The sequence below is a fragment of the Emys orbicularis genome, chromosome 1 (assembly GCF_028017835.1).
Source record: "Emys orbicularis isolate rEmyOrb1 chromosome 1, rEmyOrb1.hap1, whole genome shotgun sequence".
NCBI lineage: Eukaryota > Metazoa > Chordata > Testudines > Emydidae > Emys > Emys orbicularis.
Genome location: NC_088683.1, coordinates 174588342 through 174611649, shown reverse-complemented (window position 1 = coordinate 174611649; position 23308 = coordinate 174588342). Strand labels below are relative to the sequence as shown.

Sequence of the window (23308 nt, the reverse complement as noted above, 5' to 3'; positions counted from 1 at the left end):
CGTATTACTTTTTTAAAAATAAATATCTTGCTCACTGGAAAAAAAAGTCATAAAATATTCAGCTCATTTTTCCTAAGGCCCAGAGGAAGAGCAAAAACATACAATCTCATTTCCACATACTTCAGTACAGGGCAAACAATTAATTCAGCTAGACCTTATTAGGCTGCAACAGGCACAATGCATGGCACAAAGGCATGGAAGAGGAAAATGATTGATACAACTAGACGTCATGTGTCACAACATGATCCATCATGCTAGAAATCTAGAGGGAGGGAATTTTTTTCCTAGAACATAAAATGTAAGGACAAAAACAAATAAAAATGTGAATTAGATATTTGTGGCCTAAAACTTTTTGCAAGGAATTACTGGATTATAATAAAATAATTTGTCAGATTGTAGAGACTATTGACCAGGGGCAGGCAAACGTTTTGGCCTGAGGGCCGCAACAGGTTTCGTAAACTGTATGGCGGGCCGGTTAGGGGAGGGGGTCAAGGCCTGGCCCCCCACCTCCTATCTGCCCCTCCCCCAGGACTCCTGCCCCATCCAACCCCCCCGTTCCCTGACAGCCCCTCTGGGACCCCTGCCCCATCCAATCACCCCTTCTCCCTGTCCCCTGACTGCCCCCAGAACCCCTGCCCCCCGCCGCCGCATCTAACCCCCCCCTCCTTCCTGACTGCCCCCTGGGATCCCTGCCCCCATTCAACCTCCTGTTGCCCCCCCCCGACCGCCCCGACCCCTATCCACACCCCTGCCCCCTACTCCCCTGCCCTCTATCCAACCCACTCTGCTCCCTGCCCAGAGCACTGGTGGCTAGCAGCGCTACAGCTGCACCGCCAGGCAGGAGCCGGGCCATGCTGCCGCCGCCGTTGCCACCAACATGCAGCACAGAGACCGGGTCAGGCCGGGCTCTGCAGCTGCGCTGCCCCAGGAGCTCACAGCCCCGCCTCCCAGAGCATTGCGCCGGCGGCGGAGCAAGCGAGCTGAGGCTGCGGGGGAGGGGGAACAGAAGGGGAGGGGCCGGGGGGGTAGCCTCCCGGGGCAGGAGCTCAGGGGCCAGGCAGGACAGTCCCATGGGCCGGATGTGGCCTGCGGGCCATAGTTTGCCCACCCCTGCTATTGACCCACATAACGAAATCACTTCAAAGATTTGATTAGATGGGTGGTAAATATACCATAGTATACTAAGACAACATGTTGATTTATAAAATCAACCTGACCAACTCATTAAATGTAATATAAAGAAACAGCCAGCCAGATCTTCAGTTGGTGTATATCAGGGCAGACTGGTAGGTGTTTAAATATGCAATTAAAATACTTCTTAATTAAGAACAAAAATATATATTTAAATTTGATCTTATGCGTTTTAACATGAAAATCAGGTGAACTGCATAAAGCTTGAGAAAAAGTAGCTAAGATGTGCAGCTATTTACATGACAATATTTTTTTCTGTATGAGAAATTATTATATCCAAGAACACTATTAGTATAACCAGGAACCACTCCAGTGGTGACATAAATTGTTGCAAGTGCACTGAACACATGGCCCGATTTTCAGAGATGTTGATTTCAATGGGACCTGTGGATGCATGGCATCTCCAAAATCAAGCTACTAACCTCCCTGTTTTACTAATTTTGGGAAGGGAGGAGGGGTGAAGTGTCTAATGGTTAGGACAGGGCACTGAGAGTCATAACTCTTGGTGTCTTTACAGTTCTCCCATTGATTCACCTTGTGTGATCTCAGGCAACTGACTAAGGGTATGTCTACACTACGAGAGTAGTTCGATTTTACTTAAATCAAATATGTGGAATCGATATTGCAAAGTCGAACGTGTGTATCCACACTAAGGACAGTAATTCAACTTTGTGAGTCCACACTAACGGGGCAAGCGTCGACATTGGAAGCGGTGCACTGTGGGCAGCTATCCCACAGTTCCCGCAGTCCCCGCTGCCCATTGGAATTCTGGGTCGAGCCCCCAATGCCTTCTGGGGAAAAAAATGTGTCGAGGGTGGTTTTGGGTAACTGTCGTCATCCAACCGTCACTCCCGCCCTCCTTCCCTGAAAGCGCCGGCGGGAAATCAGTTCGCGCACTTTTCTGGTCAGTGACAGCGCGGACGCCACAGCACTGCGAGCATGGAGCCCGCTGTGACCATCGCTGCAGTTGTGGCCGTTGTCAACGCCGCGCAGCTTATCATCCACCTTTCCCAGAGGCAGATGCAGATAAATCAGGCGAGGAGGCTACGGCACCGCGGTGAGGGCCTGAAGTCTGAGAGTAGCACAGACCTGTCAGAAAGCACGGGACCCAGTGCCGAGGACATCACGGTGGCAATGGGTCATGTGGATGTTGTGGAACGGCGATTCTGGGCCCGGGAAACAAGCACGGACTGGTGGGACCGCATAGTGCTGCAGGTCTGGGATGAATCCCAGTGGCTGCGAAACTTTCGCATGCGGAAGGGGACTTTCCTTGAACTTTGTGAGTTGCTGTCCCCTGCCCTGAAGCGCAATGACACCCGGATGCGAGCAGCCCTGACTGTCCAGAAGCGAGTGGCCATAGCCCTCTGGAAGCTTGCAACGCCAGACAGCTACCGGTCAGTCGCGAACCACTTTGGCGTGGGCAAATCTACCGTGGGGGTTGTTGTGATGCAAGTAGCCAACGCAATCGTTGAGGTACTGCTCTCAAAGGTAGTGACCCTGGGAAACGCGCAGGCCATCATAGATGGCTTCGCCGCGATGGGATTCCCAAACTGCGGTGGGGCTACAGATGGAACTCACATCCCTATCCTGGGACCGGACCACCAGGCCAGCCAGTACATCAACCGAAAGGGCTACTTTTCAATGGTGCTGCAAGCACTGGTGGACCATAGGGGACGTTTTACAAACATCAACGTCGGATGGCCGGGCAAGGTTCATGACGCTCGTGTTTTCAGGAACTCAGGTCTGTTTAGACAGCTGCAGGAAGGTATTTACTTCCCGGACCACAAAATAACTCTTGGGGATGTGGAGATGCCTATAGTCATCCTCGGGGACCCAGCCTAGCCGCTAATGCCCTGGCTCATGAAGCCCTATACTGGCGCCCTGGACACTGAAAAAGAACTCTTCAACTACCGGCTGAGCAAGTGCAGAATGGTGGTGGAGTGTGCTTTTGGCCGTCTCAAGAGGAGATGGAGAAGCTTACTGACTTGCTGTGATCTCAGCGAAACCAATATCCCCATTGTTATAGCAGCTTGCTGTGTGCTCCACAATCTCTGTGAGAGCAAGGGGGAGACCTTTATGGCAGGGTGGGAGGTTGAGGCAAGTAGCCTGGCTTCTGATTACGCCCAGCGAGACAGCCGGGCGATTAGAAGAGCCCAGCGGGACGCGCTGTGCATCCGGGAGGCTTTGAAAGCTAGGTTCCTGAGTGAGCAGGGTAACCTGTGACTTTTCAGTTTGTGTACAGAGAAGTTGAACCTGCCCCCGTTTCTTTACCCACTAAATGTTCAGTATCCTCTCCAGTTACATACCCCGTTCCCCCCCTTCCAACACACGTTTAAAAATAAAATCACTTGAATTTTGTTAATGAACACCGTTTTCTTTATTACTGTTTTCGTGGGAAAGTGTTGAACCTGGGACGCAGACTGTGGTGGGGAGCGGGTGTAGTGTAATGATGCAAATGACGCTTCCAAACTCCAGGAATGACAGGCTCCGCAGTGGTGGACTGGTGGTTTCAACGGACCCTGCCACCCCTCCTGTTCGGGACTCTGTGTGTGTGTGTGGGGGGGGGGGGGGCTATGTGACTTTGTGGCAGGGGGAGGACGGTTACAGATCCCCTGCTGCGTGGCTCTGTGATCCAGGATAAGGACCGCTGCATAAGATCTGTAACTGCCCTCCCCCGCCACAAAGTCACAGAGCACCCCCCACCCCCCACAGAACACTAAAACCACCTCCCAGAATGACCAGGGTAACAAGTGACTGCAATGTGTGTGTGCCCTGCTGCTGAACCTGCCCCCGCCTCTGTACCCTGGTAGAGGTGACTGTTCTGTCCAATTACCAACCCCCTTCCCCCCCTTCAGACAGACTCTCCTCTAAAGAACATGATGGAAACAGTAATTAACAGAAACTTATTTTTTATTAGCAACTACACATGAAACTGGGGGGTGAAACTTGGACGGGGGCTTGGGTGAGGCGGGAAGGAAAGGACTTGTCAAATTTTGGGGAATGAGAGCCTTCTAGTAGTAGAGCAGTCTGCAAGGGTGGAGTGAGAGTTTTCACGGACTCTGCCGCCCCTCCTTCTTTGGACTTTGGGTGAGGGGGGTATGGGACTTGGTGGCGGGGGAGGGCGGTTACAGATAGACTGCAGCGGGGCTCTGTCCTCCTGCCTCCGGTCCTGCAGAACATCCACAAGCGCCGGAGCGTGTCCGTTTGCTCCCTCATAAGTCCAAGCAGCGTTTGAGTCGCCTGCTGGTCTTCCTGCCGCCACCTCTCCTCCTGTTCCATGTGCGAACGGTGCATTTGGGACAAGTTCTCCCTCCACTGGGTCTGCTGTGCTGCCTGGGCTCGGGAGCAGCCCATAAGTTCCGAGAACATGTCCTCCCGTGTCCTCTTCTTCCTACGCCTAATCTGCGCTAGCCTCTGGGAGTGTGATGCCAGGCTGGGTTGGGAGACAGTCGCAGCTGTGGGAATGGGAAAAGGAGTGAATTCCTCAGAAAGATAAATTTAGTTGTGAACAAAGAACATAGTCTTTCTCTGTAAAGAAGACCATGCACAGCACCTATCACATGCGCACTCAGGACAAAGTCGAATTTTCGGCCTTTGCATTCAGTGCCTGGGGTCTTGCAGTGCAGATCAGAGAAGCGGGGCAGGACACCGGAATTTGTGTAGCAGGCCGACATGGTAAGCCGTAGACTTGTGGCTGCTTAAAACTTTAATAGTTGCACTGGCCTCCTTTCACATTGAAAGCAATGCCAGTCCCTGCTGCCAGCAATCCGGCAAGCATGAGCTCTGCCCCTGTCCCACCCCCTCGCGGCTGTCCCAGGGAAAGATCCCTGTATGCTGCCCCTCTCCCGCCTCCACCGCGTGGCTGTACACCACCGGTTACAGTTCTGTAAAGGAACGGGCAAGCAGTCCAAATACTAACATTCCCCTACCTAATTCAAAGCAGGTCACCATGAGCGACATCACCCTGATGAGGATCTCAGACATGGAAAAACAAAGAATGCTTCGGGAAAGCCTGCAAAGACCAGGGCCGTATGCCGCCATGCTCTACAGGGCAATGATCCCGGAGTACTTGCTTGTCTCCTGGCGCGGAAATGTCTGCTATTACGGAGGACCCAATAAGGCCGCTTTCCCCAGGAACCTGATGCAAAGGCTTTCCAATTACCTCCAGGAGAGCTTCGTGGAGATGTCCATTGAGGATTTCAGCTCTATCCCCGGACATATAGACCGCATTTTACTGTAGCTGCACTGGCAGGGACTAAACAGTAGAGCGGCTTGGGCAGAACAATCATGCAAAACCGGACATTGTTAGATTTTTTTTTCAATAGTTGCACTGCCCAGGACTGAAACGTTAAGCGCCTAGGGCACACTAATCATGAGAAACCCATTGTTGTTATTGTTAATATTCCTGTTCTGTTAAAAATAAATGTTTAGATGTTTAAAACACTTACTGGATGATCCTTCCCCTGATTCTGTGTCCGGGTTAACGGCTGGGGACGGTTGGTAGGGGATCTCTGTAAGGGTGATGAAGAGATCCTGGCTGTCGGGGAAATCAGCGTTGTAAGCGCTGTCGACTGCCTCGTCCTCCTCATCTCCTTCCTCATCTTCCCCGTCCGCTAACATGTCCGAGGAACCGGCCGTTGACAATATCCCATCCTCAGAGTCCACGGTCAGTGGTGGGGTAGTGGTGGCGGCCGCACCTAGGATGGAATGCAGTGCCTCGTAGAAACGGGATGTCTGTGGCTGGGATCCGTAGCGTCCGTTTGCCACTTTGGTCTTCTGGTAGCCTTGTCTCAGCTCCTTGATTTTCACGCGGCACTGCATTGCATCCCGGCTGTATCCTCTCTCTGCCATGGCTTTAGAGATCGTCTCGTAGATCTTTGCATTCCGTCTTTTGGAGCGCAGCTCGGAAAGCACGGACTCATCGCCCCACACGGCGATCAGATCCAAGACTTCCCGATCAGTCCATGCTGGGGCCCTCTTTCTATTCTGGGATTGCACGGCCATCTCTGCTGGAGAGCTCTGCATCGTTGCCAGTGCTGCTGAGCTCGCCACGATGTCCAAACAGGAAATGAGATTCAAACTGCCCAGACAGGAAAAGGAATTCAAATTTTCCCGGGGCTTTTCCTGTGTGGCTGGTCAGAGCATCCGAGCTCGGACTGCTGTCCAGAGCGTCAACAGAGTGGTGCACTGTGGGATAGCTCCCGGAGCTATTAGCGTCGATTTCCATCCACACCTAGCCTAATTCGACATGGCCATGTCGAATTTAGCGCTACTCCCCTCGTTGGGGAGGAGTACAGAAGTCAAATTTAAGAGACCTCTATGTCGAACTAAATAGCCTCGTGGTGTGGACGGGTGCAGGGTTAATTCGATGTAACGGCGCTAAATTCGACATAAACGCCTAGTGTAGACCAGGCCTTAAACTCTCCAAGCCTTTGTGTCTCTACACTCCTAAAATGGTTGGATTATTAATCTACCTCAGAGTTGTGAAGTTTATTTCATTAATGTTTTAAGTACTCTGAGATTTAAGCCCACTGAGCCCAGTCCTGCACAATGTTCAGCTTCCTCAACTCTCACTGACATCACTGAGAGCTGAGGGTGCTCAGAAACAGATTTGATTTCCATGGCAGCTGGTATTATAGAGCCGGAGTCTTATTTAAAATGTTACCATAAGAACTTGCTGTTCATTCCTCCAAACCTCCAGCCTTACTAGCGTTGCAATATTTAATTCTTTGCTCAGTTTGTTACTGTGGGAGATGTAATGTGGACTCCAGCTGAACAGATACAATGCCAGATATCGCTGCTTTAAACCGTTTTTCTTCTCTACAAAATGTTTATGCCCCATCAGGGGAGCGGGGGGTGTCATTGGCATACAATTGTCATAAAAGAATGGCAATATCATACCAAGGAGAAATGAGCGCAGAAGTGTTCTTGTAAGACAGAGATAAAAATCAACGGCTCACTAATACCTCAGTGCATTGCACTAGTCCACAACACGTGACTGTTTTTAAAACAATGCTAAATACCGGTGAGAGGGACTTCATAACCTTGTTGCTTGCCAGTATTTAAATATCACAGCAATCTACACAATGAGCAACCATCACAATCCCAGCTTTGGGAATTCAATGGCTTTAGTCCTTTCACATAACGGACTTGTTCGCTGTACAGTACATTCTGGCTATTTATGCCATATGGCAACGTGCCGGCAATGCTGTCTATTACCCACATGTTCTTTCCTAAGAGCCTTGCCTCCTTGCCTGCTGCTTTGGGCTCCAGAGTAGTTGACTTCCCAATTTAAGAGAAACCATAATAAGCTACCTCAGTTCAGGCTGTGCTAAATTGTCAGAATGAATCTCTTCCCAGAGCTTGGAACAGGAACATAACACACATGGAATGCAAGTTTGCTAGCATTTTTGTAGGTATTGTGGTACAAGGAACTAGCGAAATGAAGGGGTTTGAGATGGGTTTGATATACAGGCCCACTGACAACAGAAACTCCAAATGTATGGACTTGTTTCTGTTCTCATGTATACCACGCTAAATCAGGAGTAATTTCACGGAGGACAAAAGAGTTGGGTGTAAAACTAGCCAGGGATCAGAATCAGATTCTCCATCTGAAAGAGGCAGCACTTCAAGGAAGATGTGAGGTTCAAACTTCTATAGTAAACCGAATACAAAATAAATACATTCTGTATCTGAAGGAAAAACAATTAACCAAAATGTTGTGCCAAGGAGAATCATCCTGAGAGAGCCTGTGTTTCATAAAAACTGGAGGAGAGAGCCTGCCAACAGTCAATTTTCAAGATCTAAAGTACAAGGATTTGATAACAGCAGCTTTGTTAGTCACTAAACATTCCCCAGTAACATGAGGTAAGAAAGACATTCAGAAGGATCACCGATTGGGCTAAAAAGAACTGATTTTTCAACTTTTTCAAGTTAAAGTAAAACACCACCATGTAAAGGTTAGAAAGTCAAGGCGGGTGAAATAATATCTTTTATTGGCCAACTTCTGCTGGTGAGAGATTTACCTCACCCACCTTGTCTCTCTAATATCCTGGAACCAACACAGTTACAAAAAATACCGCATACACGTAAATGTTGTCTGCTCTGGTTAGGCACCCCCGTGTTAATTTGGAATAATATTAGTTATTAGAAAAATGCTAGCAAAGGGGAAAAAACCGTATTGTGGCTATCCAACACAAAAAACGAGGATGCCCATGACCAAAATATGCTTTGTAACTCTCTGGGAAGCAAAGAAGGCACTTTGAAGCAGGAACCTAGCCAGGATTTGGTTTTGGGGTGGGACAGAGTGGAGTCTGTTCACATACTGACATACATTTTTAGAATGGTAGCCTCCCTGTTGCCAAGACAATCCGCACCTGAATTTTTATACACTTAATCAACTATGGGCACAGGTCTGAGGGTCGGCACCTCTAAACTACCAGATTACAGGCAGAAGGGAGGTAGCTGGAGTTGCAGTTGCTCAGATTTGGACCCAAAGTTTGTTTTCTGGGTGGAAACGGCAACTGCAAAGAGACAAGCTGGGTTGTGGCCAGGGTGAAGACATGCCCCATTGTGTACAGACATCTGGGACGAACCATCATGATGGTCAAAAATAAGGTAAAGTGTTTCTCTAGAATTTCTGGTTATGTACAGAAAGCAGTTTGGAGAGTAGGAATTCTGGTATAAACAGTTCTAACCAATGCTATGTCCCTGTTCAAGTAACAGTGTTCAGAAACAACATTTGGTTCTAAATTATGCTTGCCCCAAATCCTTTTTAAGTAGCTGACTTCTGAAGTAGCCTGATTCTCCACTCATTTACATGAGTATATATTCATAATGGTCCAGATTCTGTAGTGATATTACAGCCCCTTTATGCTGCTCAAGTGGCATAAAAGGGCTGCAAGTTCATGCTGCAAATGCCCAGCAGAGAATTCCCCTGGTATGGGAGAACTCTGCTAGGTCCAAGTGTGTTGCTCTGGCACCTTTGCCTCCTCGATCCCTGGCACAGGGAGAATACCAGGTGTCTGGTCATGCTGCACTCCACCTAGCCTTCACTGGTGTAAGCGCCCTAGAAACCCCAGTAGAACCTTGCTATTTCTTATGCTCACCCGCTCAGTCGCCTGTAAGATTTGGCCTTTTGTGCTCTACAATTCTCATTCCAAATGTGGGCCTTAGGGGGAAACCTGCTGGCAGATTAAGGCCATGCCATAGCCTTTGGGGAAACACACAATTGTAGTGAGAAATGCAGCTTTTCTGCTATGCCCCTCTTATGTTGAACAATACAAAATAGGATTTTGTGCAGAGCATTACAAATTTGGCAAATGCCATTTTCAATCTGTGGTTAAACTGCTGAGTACAGAACTGTACAAGCAAAAAAAGCCACATCCAAAACCAGGGAACAAAAACAATTTGCCATAAAATTGAGTGCAGCGGCAACCGATAGAGAAAACAAACTGGAGGGTACAGGCTTCCATCATTCTAGCAAAGATGGTCATTACATAACAAATAAACCATGTCCCAAATCTAAAAGTTATTTCTATGAACCTTAAATAAAAAGCACAGCCCAACCATATTCAGATGTGTCAAGTTACCTTTCAAATTATTAGTGTTACAGAAATTCATTTTTATTATATGGTAAATTCTCTAGATTAGTTTAAATCATGTATTGACTTTTTATTACATGTCAAATCTTGCAACACTGATATTTTGCAACTTCTGGCAACTGTCCTTGTACTTCAGGAGCAAGATAATTTTATTTTTCCCTGAGTTTTATTCTTTGCAGCAAAAATGCTCCCGAACTCCTTGTGGAGCCAGATTCAGGTAGTCAGTTCTTCCTACGGTCGATCAGAGAAGCTACCGAAATAGGAATCTCATTGTAATTCTCGCTCACAGGACTTAATGAGGGGACTCAGCACAGTGATGAGCACTACAGAAATGCCCACAAATAGAGAGCTAGATTAAAAACTGCAATGCCCTAGGACCAGACTAAGGAGGAAATGGGGACTGAATCACAATTTCCCCCCGACTCCCAAATTGCTCCATACAGGAAGTATTTTGCTGCTGGCTCAGATCAGTCAAACATTTCCTCACTACCCCTTCCCCTCGTTGGCTCAACTAGTGCTAGCTGGTAGCCAAAGGCTCTATCCACTCCTCACTCCTGCCCATTCACTCTCCACCCACTTGCACAGGCAATGGAGATGTCCCGCAGGGCTGTTCTGCTTCCAACTCTGATACCCACTAGATGTGACGCCTACACAAGTGAGTAAGGGGCAAGTTACATCCTTCTAACTCCCCTGCATGTGTACAGAACAAAGGACAGTTGTGCCCCTCCCCCTACAAAGGCTTGCTAAACACTATGAAATCCTCACACTAAAGGTGCAGAAGAGCAAAATATTATTATTATTATTGTATTTTTTTAAAAAAATCATAAAGTTGAAAACATTTGGAAAGAAGAATTAAAGTTACTAAAATTTTGTTACTGCAAAACAGAGAGCTCACTGCATGCTAAAAATACTTTCCCCCTCATCTCAGTATGGAGGGTGTTCAAAGGATAGCCATGGAGATGCAAACTAATTTGATGTGCAAACTAATCTATTTTGAGCCTGATCCTACAGAGTGCCAAATGCCCTCAAATTCCCATTGAACTCAGTGGTTCACAGAAAGACCATGCCCTATTTCTCTCAGAATAAAAGAAAAGGCACATTTAGGCATCTCTACTCAGAAAGCATCAACACTGAAATAGTAGATGTTTTGCCAGTCAGGAGAGAGCTGCTTTGGCAGAGATAGATGGTGGATTTTCTCACACCTGTCTGTGTTATTTTGAAAATTTGCCTAGAAAATATTTGTATGTAGATCACCACCAGAAACACACATTTATTTTTCCCAATCTGAAACTTTTACACAAGAGTAGTACAGTGCTGCTAGAACTGTGTGTAACTCACTCTCCAACTGTATAAAAACACATCACTGGTGTGCTGGAATATAACGTTTATCAAATGGGTCTAATAAAGTTTCCATTTTATTAGCCTCCTATTTCCTGTAGAGTTGTTATTCTGCCAGTTCTTTTCATTATGCCAGGAATATAAAAATTAAGAATGGATGAGCCTAATGAGGTCCAAACTGCAATGCAAACCTTCAACTTATTTTTGTGTAAAAAAATTCATTCTAATTCACAAAGATTTCCTGTCAATTAAACCTATTCTTCCTCCCTTCTCAAGAGCAGTACTTTAATAAAATAATAATAATAATAAAAAAAAGTAGACACGAGTACTCCAAACCCAAATGGGCACAATATGTCTGTATTCACTTTGTCATTCAAATTTTCTCCCTTGCCCTTTTTTCAGTGTTTCCAAATCCCTTAATACCTGAATTCAAGTTCAAGTTCCAAACATTTAGGGACTGATTCTACTGTTACTCCGTGTTAAATCAGGAGTAACTCTGCTGACTTTAGTGGAATTACACTGATATAATCCAGGGTGAATTCAGAATCAGGTCCACAGAACTAGGGAAGGTGTGAAATTAGGAAAAGGCAAGTTTACCCTTCTATAAGGACCAAACATTATGAAGTCACAAATGCCACACAACTGACTTCAATAGGAGCTGAACACTTCCCAAAAGGGCCTCAGCACCTTGCACAATCAAGCCCTAAAATTCTTCCTGTGGTCATAAACTGCACTCCCTACTTGAGATAACTTATGGATATCAGTTGTATAAAACCTTGTATGTAACCAATGGGAGTTTTGTAGAATGGGGCCCTTTGTGGGTCTGATAAAGCTGGGATCTACTGTATGGTCACAAAAGGCCCCATCCTGAGAGATTCTGAGCATCTCCAAGATGCTGTGTGCCTTCAACTTCTACTGACTTCGATAGAGGTTGAGGACACACAGCATAGCACCTCATAGGATGCGGCCCTTTGCATTAGATCACAATACTTTACCCATATTTGTTAAATATGTCAGCAACTAAAGAAACAACACAACAGCCTCAGCCTCTAGAACTCTTGACAGCAGCAGATGCCATAGGAAGCACAGATTTCATCATGAGTAGTATCCACACCTAGAATGGCTCCCCAGATCATGGAAACTTTCCTTATTACTGCACTGCAAACACATTGAAGGCCCTGATCCTAAGAGTCTTGAACGCATGCAACTCCCAATGAAGTCAGTGGGAGTTACAGGTAATCAGTCACTCTTTGATGTCAGAGTCTGTTGAGACAAGGACCAGAACCCAAATAACCAAATGTTTGTGAGCTAATAGGGCAAGTGACTGTTGAATCACACTGGCATTCTTTCAGATTTTTGAAGAAGTTGCTTTTCAAAGTTAGCTTAGGCAAGAAAAAATCCTTGCCATTTCTTTAAAAGCACAGAATTAGTAAGATCTATCTATGCATTAAACTATGCTCAGCCAATACGTTCAGAGGGCCATCCAGACAAGTGCACCTCCCATAATTTCATGAATCTCTTCTTCTCTTACAAATTGTTATGAATCAAGTCTTTCAACTTGCACTGACATGTTTTGGCTCTTAACCCAGTTACCCATATGTATAGAATATATCCATAGGGCAAATGGTTAAATGTTTTGGTGTGAACTGGGAGAACAACATGCTCATAGCATCAGAAAGCTCCAGAAGTGTCATGTTGAGGAAACCAAGATGCTGTTCTATTTTCCAATACGCTGATGTCACCAATATTCTAATCTCATTGTTTGCTAGGTTCACTGAATTTATGGAGGTAATTAATGCAGAACATGTGTGCTGCGCTATCCACATGAAAAATGGAACTGCCCCGACTTAATTTGATGCTGTTCCAACCCAAACCTTGCTAACATTCTCTTGCTCCTTCCATATGTGAGAAATATAAATATTTATAGTAAAGAAAAGGTAAATGCTAACATAGCTGTTGCATTCTCACCCATCCACCCATAGACCTTAACCTCCTGCTTTCTCACCGCCGACCATTAGCCTCCCCCACACATGGTAAGCTCCCAGTATTTCCTTATCGAGCATCCCCACCCTTCTTCAGCTGAGCATATTCTTTGTGCATAAACCCCACTCTCTGCCACTCCTCTCTCCACTCTGGAGTGCTAGGCTGATACTGTTAAGTGTACTGCTGATTGAGTGCACTCCGCCATGGCCTCCTCTGGAAAACCAAGGACCAAAGGTTCTACCTTCTGATTAGAAGTGTGTGGGTGAAAGGGAACAGGTAGGAGGTACCAAAAAAAAAAATCACATTTTCCCACCCAAGGTAGAAGAGGAAAGGGAATATGCCTTACCTTGCTCACCTGATCATGGTAGGAGGTGGAGAGGGAGGTAAAGAATAAATAGGGATGGGAGAAATTATGGGGAGAAGGAGCGATTGAGGGGTGATGGAGAAGAAGAGGAGACTGACGAGATTTAGATTCCCTCGATCATGTTCTGGCCTCAGAGTGAATGCCTTCTTTCCACAGCCTGTCTACCTCTTACTTCCCCTGGGTACTTCAGCCCTCACCTTCATTGGGGCAGATGCTCACTTCCTTTCACCTATTCTTTAACTGGACTTCTCAGTAATGTTTGCAGGATTGGATCCTTACACTCTGAGACCTTATATACCCTAAAACTTTGTAGCTGTAAATTCTCCAGTAGTGCCCCTTGATGGATGATGACATCTGTGGCAACTACAGCATACACAGGGATTGTATGTTTTTACCATCCTGTTATTTAAGTGTTAAATAGGGTGGTACAAATGCCTGAACTCCATCTACACTGCAGCTTCTACAGATACTGGCACCTGTGGAGCTGTATTGCTGAAGAATCACAGCCATGAAGCTTGCTAACATTTTAGGGACACCTGAACATTTTAGGGACAGGGAAACTGTTTTATTTATGCCTTAATTCAGAGTCGAGCACACTGTCAGCACTGAATTAAGAATTATAACAATGCAGCTAATGAGAGAAGGCTATAGGGGTTATGTATTTATTGGGTTTCAGCTCAGAACTTCTGCCACAAAAACAACTTCACTCCTTGTTATTTACTACTGGGCAAAGTTTGTGGGAAGCCTGAAAGTTGTGAGGTGAAGGAGATTTTGTGGTTTTAAAATTTCCAATTCAGATAGTTATTCTCTTCCTTAGACATTTGCTGTAAAACATTCTCTTTCCTTAAGCGAATAAATTCAAAAAAACATTTCAATTACGTACCTAAAAATCAGGGAGGCATTAGAGACCAGCTTTCTAGCAGTCTTTTCATTAATATTTTAACATGTGGACTGAGGTAACCTTTTTGTCCTTGCCATCAAGAGGTAGATATAAATATGGTGTGGGAAACAGGCCGACAAAAAAGAAAAAATGCTTTCACTGTTCCCATAACATATTACATTCAACTGCCCTGACTGAACCTTATTCCGTAACATTCATCCCATTGTTTTCTTAATTGCTAGTAAGTTTCTACTACTGTTCATTTTGTCTGCTATTATTCTTTCATCAATATTTTTCCAGCAGATTAATAGGATTTTCCCTCCATACTTTGCCTGAAACAGCAGGATACAGTAGTTCAAGAAAAAAAGGGAGGCTGGCAGTAAGGTTTCTACTTACAGTTTGTCTCGTTTAATAACATCTCTGCAAGTTTAAGACTTTATTTGGTGTGGTTTCATTCATTCCAGCCGACAGTCTCTCAGGCTGGGGCTTAATTCTTTTGTCTCTCTCTGAACATTTTCTTTGAGACAGGATTATCTTTATTTCTAGTTCTTTATTTCTTTTAGTCACACCATTCATTACTGAGTTTCACAAGCAATCTGAAATCTTTGAGTCCCAATTCTGATTTCACATTGGTTTCACACTGGTAAAAGAATTCCTTGGGCTGGGATTTTCAAGAACACCAACAGACTTAGGCGCACAAGTCCCATTGAAAGCTCATATGTCATTTAGGTGCTTTTGAAAATCCTGTTCCATAAATTTCAGTGAAGCAGCTCCTTAATTATACCAGCGTAAGATCAGATTGTGCCCTTTGAATTTGTCTTAAAAGTAGATTTATAAAGCAGTTTATAACAAGTTTTGTTTATGATTTAGAATATACCTGCAGTTGACAACAGTAGCTTTTATTTTTTACATTTATTTAAAGTTTCTGGAAATAAAAATGGCTGTAGCACTTTAATGGATTTTTAGTCAAACTGATAACTTTTAACTTGATTTTGCTGGTAAGTAAAGAAATTATGAAAATGCTGGAAACTTTTCTATAGCAATAGAAAGGAACTGAACAGGGAAAACTCTTTTTAACAAACATTACCTTACTCTACATCAGCTATCATTAGATCATAACAAGAGTGCTACTTGCTGAGTGCTATTTATTTATTTATTTTGGACTTTAATAGTAAAGATCCCATAAGATTGTAGTTAAGAAATGTGGATAGCAGAACACCCTTTCCTACATATTTTTTCTTTATTTTCTCTCTACTATTGCTACCCTTTCCTTCTTGTAAATGCTTTCCAGCAGCCAAGCCTCTTTTCATAACAGAGCTCTGGTAAAGAGTAAACATTGATATTGACTTTCCCAATGGAGAATCCCCACATCAATGCCCAGCGGAGCAACCAAATTCTGTCAGCTGGAATTGTGTCTCACAAGGTGAAGAATTAATAAGATACTTGTTCTTTGCCCATGAATTTTTCCTAACATGCATACCACCTCCTCCTTGCCTGGTTAATTCAGTAGTTTAGGTGCCTGTCTGACTTTTTAATAAATGTCACAATTCTGGTTCTGTAGAGCACAACTTTGAACTTTAGGAATTTTGAGGGATGTCACTGCTCCTCCAGATAATTTCTTAAAGAAATCAAATGGCAGCCTAGGACACCGTTATAACTGGATGAATAACCTAACAGATGCATAATGGAACTAGACCAGCCTCTGTTTAGAAGTCTTCAGATTGTACTCTTGCATTTGGTAACAGCTCTGTAGTGACCCTCACTGGTGATAAAATCCAGATCTCTAAAAACTAAAACCAACACCTGCATCTGTATTTCTAAACCTTTCATCAAATGGGGATTACAAGAATAAGAGTAGTTACATGCTTTCCTGGAAGAAAAGCTGTATATTTTAAAACAAAATCAAAAGCAAGCCTACTGACAGCAAATTTGCTGAATTCAGCATTATTCCAAGGATGATAATTTTTTTGAAACAAATGCCAATATTCCTGCCAAATGTACATGCAAATAAATTGCATTTATTCACGAAACATCAAGAAGTTCCAAAGGTTTTACTGTAAATAACAGCCTAAACTTGGTGTGTGTCAGACATGTTTAAGGTTTACAGATAGCTGATGATCTAAAGCTTGTAGCTAGGTATGCTTGTTTTAAAATTTTTCAGTGTATTAAAAAAATCTTCTGCCTCTTTGGTTATTACTTTTTTTTTTTTTTAAGTTTTGGGAGGAGGTTAGCCCTGTTGGAAAAAAATGTATATAAATAAATTGTGAGAAGAACCTTACATTTGGACATGGATTGATATTTTCAAACATTTTAAGTAATTTTTTGAGAAGCATCTTAATTTTTCCTTTTAACACTATTTTCATTGTAATGTGCTAAGTCAGGAAAGATTCAAAGTGACAAACAGAAAAGGAAACAAATTATTCAAAGTATTAAAACCTCTCAGTAAACACAGGCATGCAAAATAAAGAATCCTCTGAACTTTTCCCCCCTGTAATACTGCATTTTACAAACACCATGGTGTGAATTTTACAGCATGCTCATTACTTGTCTGGTTATACAGCTAAGGATTAAAACACAGCAGCTTTGAATACGATACAGCTGTATAAAAAATAGCCCTTTCAACCTCACCAGTTTAAATCTTCCAAATTCCATCTTTAAAAAGACAATGTATTTTTGTTAAAATTTCTGCCTTTATAATTACACTTTTGCAATTAAACTCACAAAATTAACAGTCGCTGAACTTTAACTGCTTCAGGAATTATGCCATGATACATCAAAACTGGTCATGATCTAATACCAGCTGACACAGAATAAGATAATGCTTGTTAAAAGGAGTTTTCTCCGTACAATTCCTTTTCATAGCTGTAGAAAAGTTTCCAGCACTTTCAATATTTCCTAATGTCACTAAAACAAAACATACAAATGTATGTGCAAAGTCAGTTGTACGTGCCACTGCACACACAACACTGGCATTTTAAAAAAGGCAACAGCTGACATTGTTAGAAAACACATTAATATTAATAACTCTTTGTAAACAGTAAATATTCACACCAATAAAGCTATGTAATTTAATTGCTGAGTTATGCAAAGTTCCAAGATGGTAATGAATTAGAAAAACATGAAACCACATCATGGAAACCTCATACACACTGGAAAGAGGGACTGATTACAAGTTGTTTACTGTTTACCAAAATGGAGACTATTTGTAACTCAGTACTGTAAACAGATTTACAATATTGGTCCTCTTTTTGGAGTCATTTTCATAAGAAATTAATTTTATGCTAGATTGAGAGGTTACATGAAGTTTCCTGTCTGCACAGTCAAAATATTATTGAAGCAATTCAGGTTGTCAGTAAAAGCTTAAACAAATTTGCTGATAATCCTGTTAATGACCCAGGTCAAGTGTTAACTGTTGTGGGTTATAAAACAGTGAAATTAAGGTTGCTGGTACCCTCAGGCAAATAGCATAGTTACTGAAAAGGATCAGAAAAAGCTATTAAATTACAGAATTGTATAACTCATTCAATTTCTGGATATTATATAAACTGTTTTGAAAGAAACTGCATCCCTCTAAGTGAAAAAGTGTAATCCTCCAAAAGTAAAAAATACTAGATCCAATTGAAATAATAGTGTCTGTGATTTCTATGCACCTTAAGCGCACGGCACATTCTCAACCTAAGGCTTTTCTGCTTGTGTGTTGAAAATAGATGTCAACCCTAAAATGGGGAATGATCCACTCATTCACATGTTAATTCTGCCTGACGTTTTTCTATTACTCAAAAAATGGTTCACACTTCACTACTGTACATTGATAAAGCCTCTTTCGGGACTACTGTGATAGTTTAAGGGGTAAGAAATGTGTGGTTTAAAAAAAAAAAAAGCCCAGTATGTGGCAGATTTCTTAAGAAATAAGTTTAACAAAAATTACCTATTTCCATAAAAGAACAGTTTCTTTTAAATAAAACTTTTGGTGATGGTGCAAAGTATCATATGTTCCATCTCTCCTACACAAAAACCCCCAAACTGGATTAAATAACTAAAAATGAAGTAGACCAACATATAGCTATTACTACTACTATTTTTCCTGCTCTTTCAGTGTTTGTATTGGCTGTAATAACCATATTTTACACAACTTTTAGCACTAAAAGTGTTTTCACAAAAATCTGCACAATTCTTCCAGATAAAATAAATCTGGTATAGTTTTGATGGTAGCCCACAAACTACCCTCAATATGCCTAATGTACAGTAGCAGTTGCATGTACTGTAAAGCAATTTTGATTTTAAAAAGGATGAAATGCAAAGACTCAATGATGAAAAATTAATTGGTTAATCCATAGTAAATTTTATACAACTCACATATGTTCTATTTATCCACGTATGGAGATTGGTCTACCCAGACACACCCCTTGACCAAATTCTCAGTTAAAATTACTATAGTTTGTTTATTCTCACAGTTGGAAAAAGAAAACTTTTCTAAATAGTTACCACAAAATTATATAAACATACATTTCCCCTTAACTTCCTTTTTATTTGGGGCGTGGGGGGCGCTGGCCACGGAAATTTAGAGCAAAGGGGTGGGAAAGAAGAAAGGTCGTCAGTAGAAGATTATTTCAAGAAAAAAAGCAAAACCTTTTTGAACTTAGATTTTTAAACTGCATGTTAAGAATGGATTGTCAAATGCGTGTGTGAGACTGATGTTAGCAAATTATAAAAACTCAAGTTCTTAAATTCACTGTATCCGTCTAAATATATTATAAACAAATCAAAAACCTATTTCAAGCCTTCCTAAAGTTACCACAAATATTAAATTGTTCAATGTTAGTTTTATTTTTAGAAGAAACACCTAGTTTTCATTTTGGGGAAGGAATATAAAAATAATACTCAATCTGGAAGATTAAATACTTAACACTGCTGTCCCTTTTTGTTGTCGCTTCTGTTGGCTGTGCAGAAAACATTACATCTATTTCATACTGTATCTTGCACAAGATTTTTAAAGTAACGATAAAGAAAAAAACTAAAGTCAAACTGGATGAGGTATAATGTACACCACTGTCTTATTAGAAGCTTCTTTGGACAGCTACGCCTAGTATGCATTTCGTATTGCATAGGAGTTTTTTTCCCCCCGCACTTTCCTTAATTTATTAAATTAAATCTCAAAGCCAGCAATTTTCAACAAAAGAAAAATTAGTGATATTTTAGCAAAGTTCAGTTCTCAAAAGTCTTTTTGCCTTAATTATCTTAGTTTACATTATGTGTCTGCCTGCAAGTGTCATGGAAGCGGACCTGCTCTGCTTACTGCCTAACAGAACTACATACTTTGTGAAGAATCTTTTGTAATAAAAACACACAGATAAAGCAACCCCTGCTAACATGCTTGTTTTTATTAGCCAAAATCATTTGCGATGGGCGACTATTTATAAAATAGTGTGTTGCTGGAGAAAGGCTTAGCTATGCACAACACTTTGAAAGTATGTTCTATTAAATAACCTCTGAAGCATTCTCCATACAAAAAATATTTATACAGACAATATATAACAGCTGCTCTATAGTTTTTATGATAACATTAAATAATTGACTCTTCCCAGCAATAAAAAAGAGCTGATGTAAGAATTACTTGGATTTGTAAAGTTTTAATAATTCCTTAATTGTTTTTTCCACTTTACAGGGAAAAAAATCATTTTACACAATAACTGCCTTACCCCCAAAGCAGTTAGGACATCACTCAGTTCATCAGCGTTACTTGGGCACCAAAAATAATTATCTTAATAGCGCATATATTTTCTTCTCTGTGCAAATGTTATATATGAAGCAGGTGTAGGTTCTGTACAATTGTTTGCTGCTAGAAGTTCTTCATCACCTTTTGACCTCTGGATTTTATAGATAAAAGTTGCTTTGGACACACTGATCCTAGAGGCTGTGTCCAGTGTCTTGTGAGCAGGAGCACCACTTCTATTTATCTATGGGGAATGGATAGCCTTATATTTTTCAACTTAGATTTTAAATTAGCTTTCAAGACTGAATGTCCAATGGGTATAATTATTTTGCTGAAATGTGTGTATTTTAATCACATTGAATTTCACATGTTAACTTAGCGAAAGCTAACAAAAACGATATGCCAATGCCTTGTTTGCAGATTTTTTTTTTTTTAAAAAGGTGACTCTTGAGTTAAAGACTGAAATTAAATTGTTACAGCAATAAAAGTAAGTTATCTAATAGGAGTAGTCCCATTGGCTGCTTTTTATTACATTAAAAGTTTCTGAAATGAAATAAAACATGACTCATTATATTACTATCATTATGCATATAAACAGGGTTTGTGGTTTAGTTACCAGTAAGGAAATAATTCATTAAAAAGGACAGATGCTATAAGTTAATTTTTTTAAGATACTGAGAAATTAGGTAAATTAGATACAAAGAGATCATTAGGCAACTAAATTACTAATTAATAAATGAGTTATATTCCTTGCATTAATTGTGAACAAACTAAGTTCAATTTGGTAATTGTGTAGCTGGGAAGGCATTTAAAATATAACCTCAGTGGAAGAAAATACAAAATTCTCTACACTTCTCTTTCCTTTTCTCAGTCTTTCCTTCCCTCCTTTATCTTTTGGGCTATCCAACACAGAATATATACTTTTCATACACATAACTATATGCAGACAAGCACACTGGGCATTACTATCATGGTTCCCGTTAGCGTTACTTATGCTCATTATAGTCTGTACCACAGAGCAGCCCATCACCTTGTGAGATGTAATAAACAACTTCCACCTAGTCTGTGAAATCCGGCCACTACAGAAACACACAGATACACTCTCCCTCTCTCTTCCATCTAACGACCAAGCTCCCTTTACTTGTGTCATGGGTCACTGTCACCACCCCAACATGTCATGCCCCCCCCCCCCCCAAGAGCTGCTCACACGAACAGAGCTACATTTTCTTTTTTAAACTTTGCTATAAGACGACGACTGCGAAGAAAGCAAACCCCCCCCCCCTTCGTATAAATTAACACACAGCATTGTGCACACTGCTGTCCATTTTGCATTGTAATGGAAGGTTATAATTGTTCCAGCTGCCACCATCTGATTTTGCAGGATTTTCTTTTACCACTCATTTGTTCAGTCAAAGAAAATCTCAGTCCACCCGCTGAACAAACAGTTATCACGCTGGACCACCTTAAAAAAAAATGATGCGGACCCGGTTTCAAACAGGATCCAAACGTTAAGAAAAGGGGAAAGTGTAGCCACTGCTGGGATCTCTATCTGTGCCCGGCTTACTTACCTTCGTTGGTAGGATGGAGAATCAGTTCCCCAAAGCAGCTGAGGGCAGAGCAGATGAGAAGGAGGAGGATGGAGATGTGACAATCCATGTTGCTGGTGCAGAGGGCTGGGAGAGGAGCATATCTTCATGCAGCATGCCACTGATGTGAGAGCGCTGATTGCAGGAGAAGTTACCATGCTCCGCTTGCAGGCTGATGTCAAGTTTGACACTGGAGATAAGGAGGAGTCTGCTGAGCTGCCTTTCCGCAGGCTGCTTCAGGGGCAGCTCGCTGGGTCCTAGTGCACCTCCCCCACTCCGAAAGTACAAAGGTAACACAGATCAAGAAGTGATCAAGTGGTCAGAGACAGGGGTGCTGGGGGAGGAGGGAGGTGCAAAACTGGGAACCAAACTAGAAGAAAAAAATACCCAAAATTATTTAAAAATGCAGCACCGGCTTTAATGTAGGTTGCTTTGTTTTAATGCTGTTTGCAACATCCTTCTCTGAAGAGATGGGAAAACATCTCACAAATGGGATGTGTGAGAAAGAGCAAACAGAGTGCAAAATAAAAGTTGCTTTGGGCTCCAAGCCCTAGGATAAGGAAAGGAAAGGCAAACTTCAGCTGCAAGAGAAAAATCAATCACACCTGTAATTTACAAAGGCTCATAGGAGCAGAGATGTTAGTCACCCTCCTTCAAAAATAATCGCTAAAGGTGGATCAAAACTGCCTCCCACCCCGAACCATAATGCTACTTAGATCCCTAAGCACACCTGAGAAAAACCCTTGTCCTAGTCACACTTGCCTCTGCTTTTTAAAAGAACAAAGATCCCACGTACATTCCCCAAGTAAAAGAGCCCCTCTTATCCCTCATTCACTTGCTGCCTGTCAGTTCCCAGGACCCCTTCCACTCCCCCTGAAGTCCCAGACCAAGCTGGTTACAAATATTTGGGCCTTAAAGTTACACATTCAGAGTCCAGCATTCACACAAGCAGCTCCTTCATAACACAGTGTTCAGTTCCCTCACGGCTTCACACAGTGTGATCATTCTGTGGTGCCACATGTAAAAATAAGCATAATACAAATCAAACACACACTACCTACTAATAAATCACAGGAGCAACCCCCTTCACATGCTGCATTAAGCAGCTCCTAGGGCCTCTGCAATAAAGGATGACATAATTCACATAGCTCAGGACTCTCGGTTCAACATTTCATCCATTTACAATCTGATAATATTCAATTACTGTTCTTTCCTAGGCTGAACACAATTGCAAAAGTAGTAATGCTATCAGAGCTCAATACTTCCATGGCAGAGTTATTATATAAATTGTCAATCTCATTCTTAATCCCTGTGCTGCCGAGGGTAATTGTAGCCTGTTCTGCTTCAGGAATTTTGTGATTGGGGGGCTAAGATAATTCATATCCCAATGACTATGTTCTCTTTGAGATAGCCTATGGAAACTACTGTGTATTAGCCCCTCATTTCCCCTATCCACAGCCCTACTCCTTTTAGTGGCACTAAGGCTTTTGTGGCTTTCTGATCTATCAGAAGATTCCACCCACAATGTATCATTTTAATCAAGTTCATTACATAACTTTTTTTTTTTTAAATATCTGCTCTATTTCCCTCATCATAGGCCCCAAATGAGGCCATCCCTGGGTCTGCCAGAGAAGAGTTACAGGCAGCTCC

General features: G+C 42.4%; 1 protein-coding gene across 1 annotated transcript in view; it reads right to left on the bottom strand.

Annotated features, from left to right (window-relative positions):
- The window catches only part of EPHA3 (EPH receptor A3), a 320163-nt gene extending 298435 nt beyond the window's left edge, over positions 1-21728 (bottom strand). The window contains exon 1 of the mRNA XM_065406996.1: positions 21641-21728. Coding sequence (XP_065263068.1) covers positions 21641-21728 — 88 coding nt within the window. The remainder of the gene's footprint in view (positions 1-21640) is intronic.
- Between the last annotated feature and the right edge of the window lie 1580 nt (positions 21729-23308).